General features: G+C 46.3%; 1 protein-coding gene across 2 annotated transcripts in view; it reads left to right on the top strand.

Moving 5' to 3' along the window:
- LOC124551105 (ammonium transporter Rh type B) overlaps positions 1-17021 on the top strand; it is a 221678-nt gene that overhangs the window by 74734 nt on the left and 129923 nt on the right. For both annotated transcript variants that reach the window (XM_047126042.1, XM_047126040.1), the window contains exon 3: positions 11000-11189. In XM_047126042.1, coding sequence (XP_046981998.1) covers positions 11000-11189 — 190 coding nt within the window. The remainder of the gene's footprint in view (positions 1-10999; positions 11190-17021) is intronic.

Raw genomic sequence — 17021 nt, 5'->3', positions numbered from 1 at the left:
TTCGTGAGGAAGCACGAAGTGATTACACAGCTGTTGTTTTTGGCGTACCTATGCCACAGCATGTAATCAAGTAAGTCTGAATATATATATATATATATATATATATATATATATATATATATATATATGTGTGTGTGTGTGTGTGTGTGTGTGTGTGTGTGTTTGTTTTTCATGGTTAGCTTGTTTAGGTTGTCAGTATTCCCTTCTGAAGAAGACGTTTCTATAAACGTTGAAACTGTGGTAAAAGGGTATTAATAAACCTTTCAATTTGCAACTGATTGGCTGTTTACCATTTCTACAAGAAGATTTAACTCTACGGCTGATGTGCCACAGCTAACGTGCCACAGCAATACCTCTGCGACGTGGTTACCGTCGTCGCTGGCGGCGCAGTGTACCTGTGTATCGCAGTTTGAAGGCGATTGACATTGACTTGGCTGGACAATTTAATAAACAGCAATTGATTGGAGGTCCAAATGTTTTTCGTATTGTGACAAGCCAGTTGCTCGACCACCATTGAGCAGCCGTTTTCAATTGGTGAAAGATCTGGAGAATGTGCTGGCCAGGGCAGCAGTCGAACATTTTCTGTATCCAGAAAGGCACGTACAGGACCTGCAACATGCGGTCGTGCATTATCCTGTTGAAATGTAGGGTTTCGCAGGGATCGAATGAAGTGTAGAGCCACGGGTCGTACCACATCTGAAATGTAACGTCCACTGTTCAAAGTGCCGTCAATGCGAACAAGAGGTGACCGAGACGTGTAACCAGTGGCACCCCATACCATCACGCCAGGTGATACGCCAGTATGGCGATGACGAATACACGCTGCCAGTCTGCGTTCACCGCGATGTCGCCAAACACGGATGCGACCATCATGATGCTGTAAACAGAACTTGAATTCATCCGAAAAAATGACGTTTTGCCATTCGTGCACTCAGGTTCGTCGTTGAGTACACCATCTCAGGCGCTCCTGTCTGTGATGCAGCGTCAAGGGTAACCGCAGCCACGGTCTCCGAGATGATAGTCCATGCTGCTGCAAACGTCGTCGAACTGTTCGTGCAGATGGTTGTTGTCTTGCAAACGTCCCCATCTGTTGAATCAGTGATCGAGACGTGGCTGCACGATCCGTTACAGCCATGCGGATAAGATACCTGTCATCTCGACTGCTAGTGATACGAGGCTGTTGGGATCCAGAACGGCGTTCCGTATTACCGTCCTGAACCCACCGATTCCATATTCTGCTAACAGTCATTGGATCTCGACCAACGCGAGCAGCAATGTCGCGATACGATAAACCGCAATCGCGATACGCTACAATACGACCTTTATCAAAGTCGGAAACATGATGGTACGCATTTCTCCTCCTTACATGAGGTATCACAAGAACGTTTCACCAGGCAACGCTGGTCCACTGCTGTTTGTGTATGAGAAATCGTTTGGAAACTTTCCTCACGTCAGCACGTTGTAGGTGTCGTCACCGGCGCCAACGTTGTGTGAAAAGCTAATCTTTTGCCTATCACAGCATCTTCTTCCGGTTGGTTAAATTACGCGTCTGTAGCACGTCATCTTCGTGGTGTAGCAATTTTAATGGCCAGCAGTGTATAATATACGGGCAGGGAGACTCTGAATATCTTGTACAGGGGTTGCGTGTACAAGAACTTTCAAATGGCCACAGAAATAAAAGTCCTGGGGGTTTAGGTCCGGAGAGCGTGGACACTACGCAATCGGTCCATCTATACGCATCCATCTGTCGCCGAATATGTTACTTAGAAGCCGAGGGACATCAACACTAAAATGAACAGGTGCTACATGGTGCCTGAGGTACATGTTTCACAGCACAGCTAAAGGCACATCTGCTGAGAGATCAGAAACAACATTCTCTGCGAAATTATGATAACTTTGTCCGTTGAGGCAGGGTGGAAGGAAGTGAGGCCCTACTAAAATGTCACCAACATTTCAGGCTCAAACACTGACAGGAAATTTTTGTTGATGACTTGCTTCAACGGTTGCGTAAGAATTGACGTCTGCCCTTACATGACGATTGCAAAAAGTTATGTGTCTGATATGATCAATGAGTTGTAGAAAATTAGCTGTATCACGGAAAGAAAGTGTTCCCTGTCCCATGTTCATGTAACATAACTTTTTTGTATACGTATGAGGAACGTGTCCTGCAATTTGTGCCTACATTTTTGTTATACTTTGTATACGTAGCTAAGAGTGTACGGAACCCTCAGTGCGCTAGTCCTATTGGCACCTGGTCAGTTTTTCCGTATCTGATGTAACCTCCCCGCAAGAAATGAGGTTTAATAATAATGCAAAATGGTACCATGCGTGAACTCCCCACAAAATTGATAAATGATGATGTGAATGCAGCCAAGCGTAAACTCGCCACACAAATTATGGAATGAAAATTGACCATAAACCAACAACAATAATATTAATTAAATAATGAACCATGAACTGAATGTAACATCTGAACAGAAATAATTAAACCTGATAAATTTTATAAGGACAGCAGCGCTGACCTTCGGCCCTGTGAAATAATTAAACCTGATAAAGTTTATAAGGTCAGCAGCGCTGACCTTCGGCCCAGTATTCTGAATGAAAAAAAAGTAAAAATTCTTACCTCAAAAAAAACTGCATCTATATCTGCTCTTATCTATCGACACAGCTTCGTGCAATGCTGGCGTATATTTAATTTTGATTCTTGGAGGTAATGCATAGGAAATATTCTTTAAATTGAAATGAATGTTTTTCTTTAAAAGAGTTACTTTATAAAAAAAATTATTATTGGGGGATTTTTTGAACAAATTAATTACAATTAACATACATTACTAGATGTGCGCAATGCTGCGCCTTTACCTTCTACAACGATACATATCGTCCCGAATCGTGACCAGAGTCGCGAGAAGAGCACGCCGCTGACGCATGCAAACTTCTGCTCAGTACAACCGTTCACTCGCTACTACCGTATCCGACTGACTACTCCCTCTCCCGACTCGCTACATACTAGCACTGTTCCTGCCGACTCGCTACGCGCAGCTACTGACTACTACTGCAGACAGAGTACAACTGAACACTCGCGCGGTCAAGCGCAGACTAGCAACGATAAATAACTCTCTGGTCAGAGATTCTGTCATGCCATCGCTGGTAATGAATACATACGTGTTTCACTGACCAGCTTTATGCAGCTAGCTAGTGGAGCGGGACAGTTGCACGACATACGAGGGTTGCCCAGAAAATGATACACAGCATTTTTTTTCTCTGCCGAGAACAATGCTACGAATGCGAAACGTTGAAGTCTCTTGAGTGAACGCGCGAAGTTTGCGTCACTTCCGACAGATTGCGTATCTGCAGGGCAGTGCCAAAATGGCGTCTGTAAGTGATGTACGTTACAAGCAACGTGTCGTTATTGAATTTCTCACTGCAGAGAAAGAAACTGTGGGGAATATTCACAAACGTTTGTGAAAAGTCTATGGAGCATTTGCTGTTGGCAGAAGTACAGTTAGTCTCTGGTCACGGAGGGTGAGGTCATCAGAAGGCGGTTCGGCGGAGCTCCACGATTTGCAGCGGTCGGGGAGACCATCCACGGCTGTCACACCTGACATGTTGCAGCGAGCTATTTTCTCATTCGCGAGGGCAGACGCGTTACGACTCGGCAGTTGGCGCTGCGTCTGTAAATCATCAAATGAAATGTGGATGCAATTGTCCGCACTCTTGCATGTTCAAAAGTGTGTGCAACATGGGTCCCGCGGAGTCTAGTGATGGTTCACAAATAGCACAGAAAAAACATTTGTCTTGATCTGTTGCAACGTTTCGAAGCTGAGGGGGAGGCCCGGAGTGTGACAGGTGATGAAACCTAGGTTCACCATTTTGTGGCCGAAACAAAACGACAGTCGATGGAATGGCGCCATTCTCACTCCCCGTAGAAGAAAAAATTCAAAGCAACTGCTTCCGCCGGTAAGGTCATGATCACCGTGTTCTGGGACTGTGAAGGTGTGATTCTCATTGATGTGACGCCAGAGGCGGTACCACTAATTCAGAAGCATGTGTCAAGACATTAACAAAACTCGAGGCTCGCTTACGGCCACTTCGGCGCCATAGCAACCCAAGAGCTGCTTTGCTGCAACACGATAACACACGGAATCACACAAGCCTGAGGACAGAACAGGGGCCGGCCAGGGTGGCCGAGCGGTTCTAGGCGCTACAGTCTGCAACCGCGCGACCGCTACGGTCGCAGGTTCGAATCCTGCCTCGGGCATGGATGTGTGTGATGTCCTTAGATTAGTTAGGTTTAAGTCGTTCTAAGTTCTAGGGGCTGATGACCTCAGAAGTTAAGTCTCAAGTGCTCAGAGCCATTTGAACAAATGGTTCAAATGGCTCTGAGCACTATGGGACTTAACAGCTATGGTCATCAGTCCCCTAGGACTTAGAACTACTTAAACCTAACTAACCTAAGGACATCACACAACACCCAGTCATCACGAGGTAGAGAAAATCCCTGACTCCGCCGGGAATCGAACCCGGGAACCCGGGCGCGGGAAGCGAGAACGCTACCGCACGACCACGAGCTGCGGACCCATTTGAACAGAACAGGGTTGGACCGAGTTACCCCATCTACACTACATCCCCGACCTTGCCCACTCCCACTTGTTTGGCCATTAAAGGATACCATTCGCGGAAGACATATTGAGAAAGACGAGGAGGCGATTCACTCAGTGAAGCACGGGCTCTGCCACCAAGACAAGGATTGGTACCGGCAGGGCATACACGCCCTTCTACATCTACATATATAATCCGCTGGTCAAAAAGCGGTGTGTGGCGGAGGGAACAATTCGCGTGGATGTCATATTCCCCCCCCCCCCCCCTCCCGCTGTTCCACTCGCGGATCGCGCGAGGGAAAAACGACTGTCTGAACGCCTCAGTACGAGCTCCAATTTCCCTTATCTTTGAATGGTGACCATTGCGCGATTTGGAAGTGGCAATAATAAATGCTCTACATCCTCGGCGATGATCGGATTTCGGAATGTAGTGAGCAGCCCCTTCCGTTTATCACGCTGTCTATCTGCAAGTGTGCCCCACTTCAAACTTTGTCTGAGATTTGTAACACTCTCGCGATGGCTAAATGTACCAGTCACCAATCTTGCCGCTCTTCTTTGGACCTTCTAAACTCAGCTGGTAAGGGTCCCATACAGACGAACAATACTCTGAGACTGGACGAACTAACGTATTGTAAGGTAATTCCTTTGCTGAAGGACTGCATCGCTTCAGGATACTACCAATAAACCTCAATCTAGAGTTTGCCTTACCCGTTACTTGTGTAATCTGATCATTCCATTTCATTTCGAATCGTCACACCCAGATACTTTACGGATGTTACCGCTTCGAAAGACTGGGCATTTATTTTGTACTCGTACATTAATTGGGATGTTCGCCTTGTTATACGCAGTAGGTTACACTTACTGATATTGAGAGATAACTGCCAGTCATTACACTACGCATTTATTTTCTGCAAATCCTCATTGATTCGTTCACAACTTTCGTGTCATACTACTTTCCTGTAGACTACAGCATCATCGGCAAACAGTCTAATGCCGCTGTCAGTACCATCAACCAGATCGTTTATGTAAATCTTAAAAACCAACGGACCTATTACGCTGCCCTGGGGCACACCTGAAGTTACGCTTGTTTCTGTTGAAGTTACCCCGTTCAGGACGACATACTGCTCCCTGTCTGTCAGAAAACTTTCTATCCAACCTCATATGTCATCGGATATACCGTAAGCGCGCACTTTTTGGAGCAGGCGACAGTGCGGAACTGAGTCGAACGCCTTTCGAAATATGGCATCAACCTGGGAGCCGGTATCTAGAGCCTGTTGTATATCATGCACAAAGAGGGCCAGCTGTGTCTCGCACGACCGCCGTTTCCTAAAACCCTGCTGGTTTCTGCAGCTGAGCTTCTCAGAGTCTAGAAAGGTCATTATGCCTGAACACAAAATGTGTTCCAGGATTCTTCAACAAATCGATGTCAGTGAAATTGGCCGGTAATTATGTGCATCCGATTTTCTACCCTTTGTATAGACTGCAATGACCTGGGCCTTCTTCCAGTCCCGCGGAGCTAGGCTGTTCCAATTATCTCTGGTAGATGATGGATAGGAATGGTGCTATATTTGAAGCATAGTCAACATATACAGGGTGGTCCATTGATCGTGAACGGGCCAAATGTCTCACGAAACAAGCATCATACGAAAAAACTACAAAGAATGAAAATTGTCTAGCTTGAAGGGGGAAACCAGATGGCGCTATGGTTAGATTGATAGATGGCGCTGCCATAGGTCAAACGGATATCAACTGCGTTTTTTAAAAATAGGAACCCCCATAGTTTATCACATATTCGTGTAGTACGTAAAGAAATATGAATGTTTTAGTTGGACCACTTTTTCGCTTTCTGATAGATGGCGCTGTAATAGTCACAAACATATGGCTCACAATTTTAGACGAACAGTTCGTAACAGGTAGGTTTTTTAAAATTAAATTACAGAACGTAGGTACGTTTGAACATTTTATTTGGTTTGTTCTAATGTAATAAATGTACTTTGTGAACTTATCATTTCTGAGAACGCATGGTGTTACAGCGTGATTACCTGTAAATACCACATTAATGCAGTAAACGCTCAAAATGATGTCCGTCAACCTCAATGCATTTGGCAATACGTGTAACGACATTCCTCTCAACAGCGAGTAGTTCGCCTTCCGTAATGTTGGCACATGCATTGACAATGCGCTGACGCATGTTGTCAGCCGTTGTCGGTGGATCACGATAGCAAATATCCTTCAACTTTCCCCACAGAAAGAAATCCGGGGATGTCAGATCCGGTGAACGTGCGGGCCACGATATGGTGCTTCGACGACCAATCCACCTGCCATGAAATATGCTGTTCAATACCGCTTCAACCGCACGCCAGCTATGTGCCGGACATCCATCAGGTTGGAAGTACATCGCCATACTGTCATGCAGTGAAACAACTTTTAGTAACATCGGTAGAACATTACGTAGGAAATCAGCATACATTGCACCATTTAGATTGCCATCGATAAAATGGGGACAAATTATCCTTCCTCCCATAATGCCGCACCATGCATTAACCTGCCAAGGTCGCTGATGTTGCACTTGTCGCAGCCATCGTGGATTTTCCGTTTCCTAATAGTGCATATTATGCCGGTTTACGTTACCGCTGTTGGTGAAGACGCTTCATCGCTAAGTAGAACGCATGCAAAAAATCTCTCATCATCCCCTAATTTCTCTTGTGCCCTGTAGCGTAACTGTACACGACGTTCAAAGTCGTCGCCATGCAATTCCTGGTGCATAGAAATGTGGTACGGATGCAATAGATGTTGATGTAGTATTCTCAACACCGACGTTTTTGAGATTCCCGATTCTCGCGCAGTTTGTCTGCTACTGATAAGCGGATTAGCCGCGACAGCAGCTAAAACGCCTACTTGGGCATCATCATTTGTTGCAAATCGTGGTTGACGTTTCACGTCTGGCTGAACACTTCCTGTTTCCTTAAATAACGTAACAATCGGGCGAACGGTCCAGACACTTGGATGATGTCGTCCAGGATACCGAGCAGTATACATCGCACACGCCTTTTGGGCAGTTTGATCACAATAGCCATACATCAACACGATGTCCACCTTTTCCGCAATTGAGAAACGGTCCATTTTAACACGGGTAGTGCATCACGAAGCAAATACCGTCCGTAGTGGAGGAATGTTACGTGATACCACGTACTTATAAGTTTGTGACTGTGAAACCTTCCCGTCTCCTCTATCTCTCTTTTTTGTTTTCAAGCAACCTTCCCTTCTATAATAACCTATGAAACCTTTCCTTAGGATTCCTCTCTCTTGGTTAATCATAACAAATGAAATCTTCCCTTTGAAATTTATTCTCTTTCTCAATCTTCGCATACAAATTTAATTGCTGCTTATTAAAAGTGATTTTCTGATTATTTCGACGAAACATAGAATGTGTCGTCTTCGTAGCCTTCAGTCGTTACTTGCAATAACCCAAAACTGTTCCTTACCTTTTTCACTGTTACTGGATCGGCATCTGACTGCTACATCGAACTGCGACATGAATATACTTACTCTGGTTTACTATACTCTGTTAACTGCTGGTGGGCTGTCATAATAAGTGGCTGTATTTATTACCAAAGCTGACGTTTAATAGCAAAGCTGACGTTATTCTTTAATTAATTTGACTGAAGTTACGTAATTCACAGTTGCACTTTTTCATGACAACAATAAAAATTTTGCGAAGTTTTACGGTGATGGTTTTTGTGATGGATTATAATCAGTAGTGCAACATTGCGGGCAAAAATTAATTATATTCTGAAAACGCTTCAAATGTTTAATGTTGGTAATGAAATGATTTTACAAACGTTCAAATGGGACTTACTTTTTACAATAATCTTACAACTAGCATTGCGCAAACATACCTTCAGTAGTTTTTATGTTGGTAACGTCACCTAGCGCTCTGTATGACAATCACTGGCTGTGCTGTGTGCAGTCTGTGGCTGGTTGGCATTATTGGAATATTCGCCATTGTGGTGTTGGGCAGTTGGATGTGAACAGCGCGTAGCGTTGCGCAGTTGGTGAGCCGCCAGCAGTGGTGGATGTGGGGAGAGAGATGGCAGAATTTTGAGAGCGGACGATCTGGACGTGTGTCTATCAGAAAGAGTAAATTTGTAGTATTGGATATCATGAACTGATATATAATGACTTTTGAACACTATTAAGGTAAATGCATTGTTTGTTCTCTATCAAAATCTTTCATTTGCTGACTATGCCTATCAGTAGTTAGAGCCTTCAGTAGTTTGAATCTTTTATTTAGCTGGCAGTAGTGGCGCTCTCTGTATTGCAGTAGTTCGAGTAACAAAGATTGTTGTGAGGTAAGTGATTCATGAAAGGTATAGGTTAATGTTAGTCAGGGTCATTCTTTTGTAGGGATTTTTGAAAGTCATATTGCGTTGCGCTAAAAAATATTGTGTGCCAGTTCACTGTTGATCAGAATAGGTTAAGAGCGAAATGTCTGAGTATGTTCAGTTCTGCTCAGCTGTTTGAAAATCAAATAATGTAAGAGGTTTATCAGCACAGTCATTCATAAAGTTTTCTAAGGGGACGTTTCAGCGGCATCTAGCGGGCCAATCATAGCGCCATCTGGTTTGCCTGTTCAAGCTAGACAAGTTTCGTCCTTTGTAGTTTTTTTGTTTGATGCTTATTTCGTGAGATACTTGGCCCAGTCACTATCAATGGACCACCCTGTAGAATGGGATGGAGATTATGTGGAAATATAGGGTGTGTAGATAAAACATCAATCTTTTGTGTGTGCAGTCCTCATCATGTTCAATAAAGAACTGTTGGAGAAAAAAACGCGGAGCATTAGTTAGTGGGCACCCCAACCCCCCCCCCCCCCCCCCTTTCCAGTACACGTCTTGGCAATATGCCAATGACAGCACATTCCTTGCCCTCGCTCCTACCCTCCAACGGTTCCAACGCCTTCTGCAGAATCACCTTGACCTTTTTGCCGCTTGGTGTAACCAGTGGATCCTGGAAATCAATCCTTCCAAGACCCAGGCAATCATCGTAGGTCATACCACTCGCTCCTTCCGGCTCCTGGATTTCTCCCTTGCCCTCTGCACCTGTCCTGTCCTTGGACTCACCATTGACCGCCACCTCACCTGGATCCCTCATCTCCGCTCCATCCAATCCCAAGCCCACAACCGCCTCTGACTCCTCAAACTCCTCACTGGCCGGACATGAGGGTTGCACTCCTCTACCATCCTCCACACCTACAAATCTTTAATCTGTCCCATCCTCTGTTATGCCAGTCCTGCCTGGATATCTGCCTCTCCAAATTCTATAAGTCCCTCCAGATCCTTGAGCATCATGCACTCTGCCTCGCCTTCCGTATACGCCTAATGTCCCCCACCCGCATCCTCTATGACCTCATTCCTTTTCCCCCATATGCTCCTATTCCTCAAACAGTTCCGCATACTCTACACCTGTCACTGCCTTGATCCCCCTCACACCCTGGTTGGTCCTCTCCTCTCCCATCCCTGCCCCCTGCCACATCTTCACTGTTGTGTCCCCCCTACCCTCCATCTTCTTTCCCAAGTTGGCTTCCATCAACTCGCCCTCCCGGATGATGCCCTCTCTCCCTCCATTTATCCCTCCTATCAACTCTGATCCTCACTCCCCCTCCTTTCCTCTGTCCTTTTCCCAGGCTCCCTCTCCCCCCCTTCCATCCTCTTTCTTCCCCACCTCCCCTCTCTTTGCCCCCTTCTCTCCCTCGGGTCCTTTTACATTTCCCTCCTCTGCCTTTTCCTATTCCCTCTCGCGTCTGCCCTGCCCCTCTCCCCCCTTATGAGTCCCTCCTTTGGTTCCCCCCTTTTTTCGTTTTTTCCTCTCATCCCTCCTCTCCTTGTTTTCCCCATCCTCCAGGTCCCCCCCCCCCCCCCCGTCTGCCCTTGGCTAGGGAGTGACATCTTTGTGCCGACATTTTCGTGCAGTGTTTTACAGTGAGTGTTTCACAGTGAGTGTTCCGTGTTGTGTGTCTTTTGGGAAGTGTTGCGAACAGCCATTGTACTGTCGCTAGGAGTGATTTTTTTTTTTAATCTCTTGCGAACAGAAACCAGACTGTCGCCATGTTTTTAATTGTGTGTCTACTATGTTACTTGTCTGATTCCTTTGTATTTTATTACCATTGCCAACCCCTTTGCTTTCTGTTTTAACTTTCCACACTTTTCCGCCATTTTACACTTTAAGTCACCGTTTTATCGCCTGTTTTTTTTTTTTTGTTTCTTTTCTTCTTCCATTTTTAAAAAAGTCTGTAGGCTGTAGAGCAGCGTACTAAGCAATAAAGGAAAAAAAATTGTGGGCAACAGTCGTAGTATGGTGATTGTGGAGAGCCGCGAGTGTGGAGCGGGACGGTTCGGCAGTGTTCCAGGACGTGCACGTCATGATGTTCGCGGGCTTCGGCTTCCTGATGACCTTCCTGCGGCGCTACGGCTACAGCTCGGTGGGCTTCAACTTCCTGCTGGCGGCGCTGCTGCTGCAGTGGTCCATCCTCTGCAAGGGCTTCTACGACAAGGACCCCCGTGACGGCAGCATACACATCGGCATCATCAAGTGAGCACGTTTCCGCTATTGCCTATTGCCTATTGACCCGACAATACTGCCCTTCGACATAGATACTATAGTTCAATTCTTTTATCTTGGCGGTTCGCGCGTTCCCGCCCAGACGCGGGAGATTGCTGCGTTGCCAGTTGTACGCGCTAAGAGAAGCAGCGCCATAGTGTGGTTCGCAAACTTACGTTTAGGGGGGAGCGCGCAGTTTACGAAGTAAAGCCACCATGGCCGCATTAACCCTTTCGCTCTACAGAGACGTGCTCCCCGCATTCCGCGATGTGCGCGATTTTGTCATCATTGCACTGCTCACCTGTGCAGACACATGATGATTCGACTGCTTTGACACACTTTTATCATTCGATTTCACAAAAACTATTTGGCCCAAAAATTCGATTTTTGCACATCTTCTTGACTGATACCTTTCCCCCATAAATGACAATTTTGTTTCGATGTTCAACGCAGTTATTGCGCAGCAGTAGATGTAGTAAACCGTCGCACGAAATTTTGAAGAGTTTGCATAGGTAAAAGTCCATAGCGTATACTTTCCATATGGTCGATTTTAGTTGCCACTAGAAATTTCAAAAAATTACATTCAAACGAATAAAATTCATGAAGTAAGACACTTAGACATAGTTTTTAAAATAAAGAAAATATTAAGCGCTGACCAAGCTTCGAACTCAAAACGTTTATTTTTTTTTATTTTTTTTCTGTTTTATTTTTTTTGTTGTAATCTCATTTTGTTCGTTTTCGTTCGTTGCATCTGCTTCGGGCGGATGTCGCAAGACACCCTTTTCAGTTCGTCATTGATCCATTAACTCAGTTTTTATTACAGAGTGCAGCTAGCCCTCCGACCGAACACACTGAGCTACCGTGCCGGCTACCTTTCGCTTAACAGCCATACACTTTAACCATTACGCTAACGCAGCTCATCATTCAACATATCTCCCGGAGGATTGTAAAACATCACGCAAAATACCGACAAACACTGTTGGTATGATTATGAATTACTCACGTTTCGTCGAAGTACAATAGGAAATAAACAATTGCCGCTCTTTTTTATTGTGAAAAAGCGGTTAGTGAGAATGATAGAAACACCTTTCCATGCTATCACCTGAATTAGGGGGCTTATTGCTTGTTTGATTTAATTAATTAATAGATTATGATGCAATTGGTATAAAGAATGCTTTTTCGAAACTTTCTATAAAAGAAAGTCTGCTATCAAGACATTGCTTTTGTTCAATTACTTTATTTATGACTGAACGTTTCTAAAACTGAAGACACTCGTCCGTGCTCTGGCAACGTCGTTCACTGTTCATTGGCTGACTGTGTTTTGTGACGTCAGATGCGCAGAAACGAACCTAAACTCGGCCGCCGTCATAAATGACTGGCCTGGCTTAATAAAGAAAATGGGATATGGGAATGATGTCAGCTATAGGTGCCAAAATTGTCGACTTTAGCAGCAAGTCCATTTTAGAGCATCAATTTTAGGTGGACTTCAAAGGTTCACTTCCTACTATTTTTACAAAAGTTTATACTATCAGTTAAAAAAATGATAAGCTGCCTTCGGTTTTCATCCTTAGGGAACCTATGAGTAGGAACGAGAAACAGTTATACTTACTTCTGTAACCGAATTATCACAGATACTTTCCAAAATGTAATATGAGTCTGACTTTACAGGCATCACCTTCAACATTTTAATTTACGTGATACTCTATTTCAAGTGAAAAAAAAACATATAAAAGTCGCTTCAGCAGATTTCAATAAACGCATCTGCACTATCATAGAAACACTTACACGTGAATTGTAATGCCATTTCCCCCGACAAAACGCTGAGTACAGCCATAAGCGCAACACGAAACATCCATGTTTTGCCAACATTCACGTGACCTAGGCCAGAGATGTTGGAGCCACGAAAATGACGTCAGGGCCAGTCTATTATATTTACGGTATATTTATGGTCGAAAATATTGCCGCGCGAGGTAGCAGCGTGGTCTCAAGCGCCTTGCCTCCCCCCGTCGGAGGTTCGAGTACTCCCTCGGGCATGGGTGTGTATGTTGTCCTTAGCGTTAAGTTAGATTAAGCAATGTGTAAGCCTAGGGACCGAGGACTTCAGCAGGTTGGTCCCACACGAACTTACCACCACCACCTGATAATATTCGTTGACTACCATTCGCTTTTCTACAGTGTGACGTATTTGCTGCTTTTAGAGGACTGTATAGTACAAGCCGAACAATCAACCCTTTTGAATCCCACGTTGAAGGCGCTCGTTTACGGTACATATGCTCTTTTTTGCGCAGATAGTATTACAGCGTAGTAAACGTATTGACTTACATCTGACTTTCAGAGGCAACCAAATTAAACTAGGCGATTAGACGCGTATTTTGAGATATATACATTCAATTACACCACTGGCTATTAAAATTGCTACACCAAGAAGAAATGCAGATGATAAACGGGTATTCATTGCACAAATATATTATACTAGAAGTGACGTGTGATTACATTTTCACGCATTTTCGAAAGGGAGTTCGAAGACTCTTAGTGTGCGTAATCCCAGTCCAGCATGGTCAACAGTAACCTCTCCAATGTGACCATCGGAGTGTTTGAACTTTAGAGTGTTCGCGCATCTGCCTTTCTACCTGAGGGGGATGCTATACGGGAACCACAAACTCTTTCGGACACAGAAACCCACGTCCGCAAACAAAGGTCACCGAGAAAACATAAAAAGCGACGTCGCACACACTCAGACGATTGCCTCCAGCGGACGTCTTCTCCAGTTGACGACCGGACGGCCGACGAAACGACGAGGAAAATGGATGACACGAGATCGCCCTCACCTGTCACTTTGTCTGATTGACAAACCCGATTCCGCTCTCTCGGGCAAACGGATGGCCAGCACAGCGCACGCCGTTGGTACACAACCGGAAACTACTGCGGATTCACCCTTAGTCACTCAGCCCACAAGTGTTCTACCACAGCCACCGTTAACTTACGGACCTTGGGCGGATGACATTGAAGACGATTCTACGGCCGCGGTGGTGGATGAGGGGTCTCTCCTCCCACACCTCGGCCCCTCCCGAGTAGCAACAGATGACTGCGCGGACGCGGCCAGCAGATTACAGGCCCCACCTTTTACGGCGACACTGATGGCGGCCCCCACCGCAGGAGACGATCTACAAACCTATCGCTTAACGACCATCAACATTAACACCATTCGGACACGTACGAAGTTGTCGCTGCTCCAAGACATACTCAATGCAGCAGCGTTGACATTGTCTTTCTCCAAGAAGTCTTCGTCGCCGATTTCCCGGGTATGTATGGTTATACGGCTCATGTGTCCCAGGCCTCGCCAACTAACAGTGGAGTCACAATTCTCCTAAGAGAGGGTCTCGAGGCGGACGAAGTCCGATATCTCCCCGACGCTAGAGGAATGGCCGTAACGGTGCAAGGCGTCCGGTTTATCAGTGTGTACGCCCCTTCCGGAACGAATCGCCGTCGTGACCGATCGCTCTTCTTCGCAGAAGGAATAGCACCGCTTTTTCAGGGCAGGCACGATGAGGATATTAGGGGGTGATTTCAATTGCACCCAAGCACCTAAAGATCAGCTGCCACGCCATTCACCGTGCCCCGAACTTGGGACACTCATCGGCTATCTCCAGCTGGTAGATACATGGGAACATGTCCGAGGAAATAAACCGGGATACACCCATTTCACGAGTCACTCGTCTAGTCGCATCGATAGGATTTACGTCTCCCGTTCTCTCGCGGCAACGGTGAGTGGCGCGGAGGTGTGGCCAGTAGCCTTTTCTGATCACGAGGCCTATATATGTGCCGTCACCCTTCGTCGCCAACGGGTGTGGCGTAGCCGACATCCCTGGAAATTAAACCTTGCTCATCTCGCTTCTCCGGATTGTCGACGCGCCATCGAAGACACGTGGAGTTTGTGCGTCCGCCGCCTCCAGACATATCCTACGTCGATTAGTTGGGGGTTAACCTGCGCCAAGCCGGCCGTATGGCGAACCTTTATTACGTATGGTCGTGAGACTGCAGCTTGGAGGCGGCAGACCTTTGATTTTTATTTCACCGTCCTTCGCGAATGCGCCTCCTTGCCACCCACACCAGAGCGACAGTTGACAGCTCAGCGTGCGAAAGCACAGATCGTAGCCCATATGCGCCGACACCTCGAAGGGACGATCGTCCGAGCGTGGACACAAGACAGACTCGCAACGGAACGACCCACCATGTACCACGTCATCCGAGAACGTACACTGCGAAGACGGGCGCTGATACAAGCCATCACCACTGAGGACGGCCTTCATCACACCACACAACGCGATATTGCTGCAGCCTCCTTCGACCATTACGCACGACTTTATTCTGCTCAATGTTCCGACCCGACGACGGTGACAGCAGTCTCACAACTGGTTTACGGCATTGCCCCACAGGATTTACAAACTGAATTATTGAACGACATTACGGAAGACGAAGTTATCGACGCCGTCGGTAAAGGAGCGGTGAATAAGTCTCCTGGCCCCGACGGGCTCCCTGTGGAGTTTTATAGAACTTTCCAGTATTTACTGGCTCCCAAGTTGACAGACATCTGTCGGGAGCTTATGTCCCCCGCGGTGCCGCTCCCGGCGACCTTCGTAGAAGGAATAATTATACCGGTTCACAAACCTAAACGTGCGGCTCGAATACAAGATTACCGCCCGCTAACACTCGTCAACTGCGACATGAAGATATTCACCAGACTATTAGCAAGCCGTCTACGACCGACCCTACCTTACATCATCTCGCCAGATCAGACTTCCCTAGGGGGTATCAACAACATCCACACAGCACTGTGTCGATACCGTGACTTAATAACCCTAGCCAGGGCACGCCGCATCCCGGGAGCGCTGGCATCACTATATTTTAACCAAGCTTTTGATCGAGTGGATCACGCGTACCTAACGTCCGTTCTCCAGCACATGCAGTACCCACAGCAACTCACAGACGTCGTGATGCGCCTCCTCCGAGGGGCGACTTCCAAAGTGCTCGTTAACGGGCGTCTCTCGCAGTCCCTCCAGATTTTCCGCTCCGTGCGTCAAGGCTGCCCCTTGTCGACGTTACTATATGCTCTGGCACTGGGACCGCTCCTCTGTGGCCTCCGTCAACGCCTCACCGGTCTTACCCTACGTGACGTCACATTTCGCTGTACAGCATATGCAGACGACCTGGTTCTCGTGTTCCGCAATAGCGACGATGTCATCAGAGCACTAGAATGGATTACCACGTACGGTGTGGCTTCCGGCAGCTGTCTCAACGTCGCCAAATCAGTCGCCATGGCCGTAGGAGACGGGTGTCCACATTGAGGAAATCAAAGAAAAACTGGGAATGAACTCTATAGATGTAGCAGTCAGGGCGAACAGGCTTAGATGGTGGGGGTCATGTTACACACATGGGAGAAGCAAGGTTACCCAAGAGACTCATGGATTCAGCAGTAGAGGTTAGGAGGAGTCGGGGCAGACCAAGGAGAAGGTACCTGGATTCGGTTAAGAATGATTTTGAAGTAATAGGTTTAACATCAGAAGAGGCACCAATATTACCACTGAATAGGGGATCATGGAGGAATTTTATAAGTGGGACTATGCTCCAGACTGAACGCTGAAAGGCATAATCAGTCTTAAATGATGATGATGATGATGATGGTGATGCTTCATCCGTAAATAACATCTTGGTCAAGAACATATCATCTATTTGCAGTTTCCGTAGCCCCCATTCGGAGAATTGTTAATCTTCGTCGAAAGTCATCGCCTTGGAGCTCTTGATGAAATAATATGTAGTTTGGAT

This window comes from Schistocerca americana, chromosome 9 (genome assembly GCF_021461395.2).
Source record: "Schistocerca americana isolate TAMUIC-IGC-003095 chromosome 9, iqSchAmer2.1, whole genome shotgun sequence".
Classification (NCBI taxonomy): domain Eukaryota; kingdom Metazoa; phylum Arthropoda; class Insecta; order Orthoptera; family Acrididae; genus Schistocerca; species Schistocerca americana.
Note: the sequence above shows the minus strand (reverse complement) of the source record. Positions and strands in the feature narration are given on the sequence as shown.